The sequence below is a fragment of the Beta vulgaris genome, chromosome 5, assembly GCF_026745355.1.
Source record: "Beta vulgaris subsp. vulgaris cultivar EL10 chromosome 5, EL10.2, whole genome shotgun sequence".
In the NCBI taxonomy this organism is placed as follows: domain Eukaryota; kingdom Viridiplantae; phylum Streptophyta; class Magnoliopsida; order Caryophyllales; family Amaranthaceae; genus Beta; species Beta vulgaris.
Window position 1 is genome coordinate 29,562,073 of NC_079206.1, and position 2,929 is coordinate 29,565,001.

The 2,929-nt window shown below is 38.1% G+C and overlaps 1 protein-coding gene across 1 annotated transcript; it reads right to left on the reverse strand.

Moving 5' to 3' along the window:
• Positions 1–498: 498 nt before the first annotated feature.
• LOC104908351 (uncharacterized) lies at positions 499–876 on the reverse strand. Its single transcript, XM_010697460.1, has one exon. The coding sequence runs from the start codon at positions 874–876 to the stop codon at positions 499–501; it is 378 nt and encodes a 125-aa protein (XP_010695762.1).
• Between the last annotated feature and the right edge of the window lie 2,053 nt (positions 877–2,929).

Here is a 2,929-nt window from a genome sequence, read left to right on the forward strand (position 1 = left end):
TCTTTTCCAATGTACAGCAGGTTGTTCTCCTCTCATAGCGAGATATAACTTTTTGATTGAAAAATGATATGTAACAAGAAGGTGTTGAGTGTGATGCTCCATGAATATGTCTCTGCTACAAGAGAGCCTAGCTGGGATGATCATAGTGAGGGGGTTGCTATGCTTTATGTAATAGGCATGAATCAATTTGATCCAAAGCCTATCTTGCTTCTGAGTGATAGCCCATAGATGTTTCGCCATAGCAGCTTTATTCTAGACAACTAGATCTTTTAAGTTCCACCCTCCACAAGATTTCATCATACAAAGAGTGTCCCAAGCAATAGGGGCCTTCTTACCTTCAATTTGGCCAAATTTTCTACAGATGCTTTGAACTTCTTTCATAACTTTTTTAGACAGCACAAATATTTGACATCAATATAGATGTAATCCTTGTAGAATAGAGCCAACAAGTTGAAGTCTAACAGCATAGAAAATATTTTTAACAGACCATGCCATGACTCAAGCAACAGTCTTTTCAATGAGAGGTTTGCATTCTTGATAAAAGAGTTTCCTAGTTGTAAGAGGAACTCCTAGGTACTTAAGTGGGAAAGAGCCTATTGGCATCTTAACAATAAGCTGTAGATCACTCTTCTCTTCCTCAGTAACACCTGCAGTGTACAAATTACTCTTCTCCGGGTTTGCCACAAGGCCTGAAGCATGAGAAAATTTACTAAAAGCATCAAATAGTAGTTCAAGGGAACTATGATCAGCTCTAGCAAACATTAGAAGATCATCAGTAAACATCAAGTGAGTAATATGAAGCCTCTCACATCTTGGGTGGAAATTGAAATCTGGATTATGATTAAGGCTGTCAAGACATCTTGATAAGTACTCCATTCCAATTGCGAAAAGAAAGGGGGGACATACGATCCCCTTGTCTCAATCCTTTCTTAGCCTTGAAAGGCATACAAGGGGTACCATTTATCAATATAGAAAATGATAAAGAAGAGACACATGCCTTAACCCAACCAATGAATTTGGAGGGAAAACCAAGTTCATTCATCATCATGTTCAAAAAAGGCCACTCAACAGAGTTATAAGCTTTCTTGAGGTCCACTTTCATCATGCATCTTGAAGAGATATGCTTTGTTTTGTAGCCTTTATGAGTTCAGTAGCCTTTATGAGGTCCACTTTCATCATACATCAAGATCTATCACATCACTGATCATGCTTTGCATTCTTCTTGTTAATATCTTGGCAATGATCTTGTATGAGACTGTGCAGCAGGCAATAGGCCTAAAGCATTTCACATAAGAAGGGTTATGCACCTTGGGGACTAATGTAACAAGTGTACAATTGATAGCTTGATACATCTCTCCAGTGGCAAAGAAGTGATTGACAGCATTATAAGGTGCCAGACTTTTTTAAAGAAAAGGCTATTAAAGCCATCAATGCTTGGAGCTTTACTTTCTTCAATAGAGTTTAAGGCATCATCAATCTCTTTGTAAGTTACTTCTTTAATCAACTCACTTGCAGCAATCTGGGACACCTCAGTGCCATTTCTCGATATATAACATCAATCATAGCCAGAGACTCAATTGCAGATCCGATAAGCTGCTTATAGAATTCAGTCACTTCCTTATCTATATCACTAGATTTAACAAGTTGCCTCCCCAAAACTATTCTGATTATGTCTTTCCTTCATAGATTAGAAGAAGAAATGAGAGTTAGCATCTCCTTGCCGGAACCATAATATTCTAGACTTCTTCAACATCTAGGAGCTTCTGAAGATCAAGACAGTGAGTTCTCTCTAGAGTAGTAAGCTGGCTCGATTGAGCTTCAAGGCATTTTGAGTTTCACTAAGCTTTTGCCTAGCATGATCAATTTGACTAGATAAATGAGCAAAATCTGTTTTATGTAATCTCTTTAACTGCGGCTTAACATTTTTAAGCCTTCTCCATATACTCTGCATCATATTTTCTCGACTATCTTGCCCCCAAGTGTTTTCTAATATAGGTAGAAACTCCTCATGCTCGTCGATGTAATTAAAAAATTTAAAAGGACTGCCCTTACTTTGATCACCAGCAACACACTGGATCACATGAGGAGACTGATAAGATTTACCTGAATTCATGTAGTCCACTACAACATTAGTGTAGTGAGCAAGCCAAAGAGAGTTGATAAGACACCTGTCAATTCTGCTACAGGTCCTGGCCTCACTAAGACTCTTATTGGACCAAGAGTAAAAGTGTACCACTAATTTGCATTCCTCCAAGTCAGAAGTGCTTAACAAGTGAGTAAAGTCTTGTGTTTCTGAACTAGTAACTTAGCTCCATTGAGTCTATCCTCCATAGAGGCAACGACACTCATAACACACCATGGAGCATTAATAGTTCCATTGATGTTCAAGAGAGGTTGCGTCATAGGTTTCCTTGTCTCCACTATATGCAACCCATAAATAGTAATGAAGTGTAGTTGTAACCCACTGCCTTTGTCCACAATAAGACCATGAATGAACTGAGGTGATTTATTAATGATAGTAACCACCAGTTTTGCAGGGTCCCAAGCTAACCAAATCCTTCTTCGCTCTATCAGAATAATCATAATTATCCTCCCATTTCAGGTTATTCCAAAACTTATTTCTTACTTTCATGTTATTGTGCTTCTTTACTCTACTTTCTAGCTGAGCAAAGATATTCAACTTATTATGGCTAATGATTTTTTTAATTCTACTACTTTACAGGGATTATTTAAACCCTTGATGTTCCAAGTGCACAGATTTATCAACAAGGAGATATGGTGAATGTCTTGGCCCCAGCTTCATCCACCGAGTGAGTAATTATACCAGATCCTCCCACTTTCATGTATTTTCCTTTTTGACCTCTAGTAACTATGTTCCATACAAGGGGTGGAGCTTTCTCTTATTGTATCTCTCTCACAATACCTCATG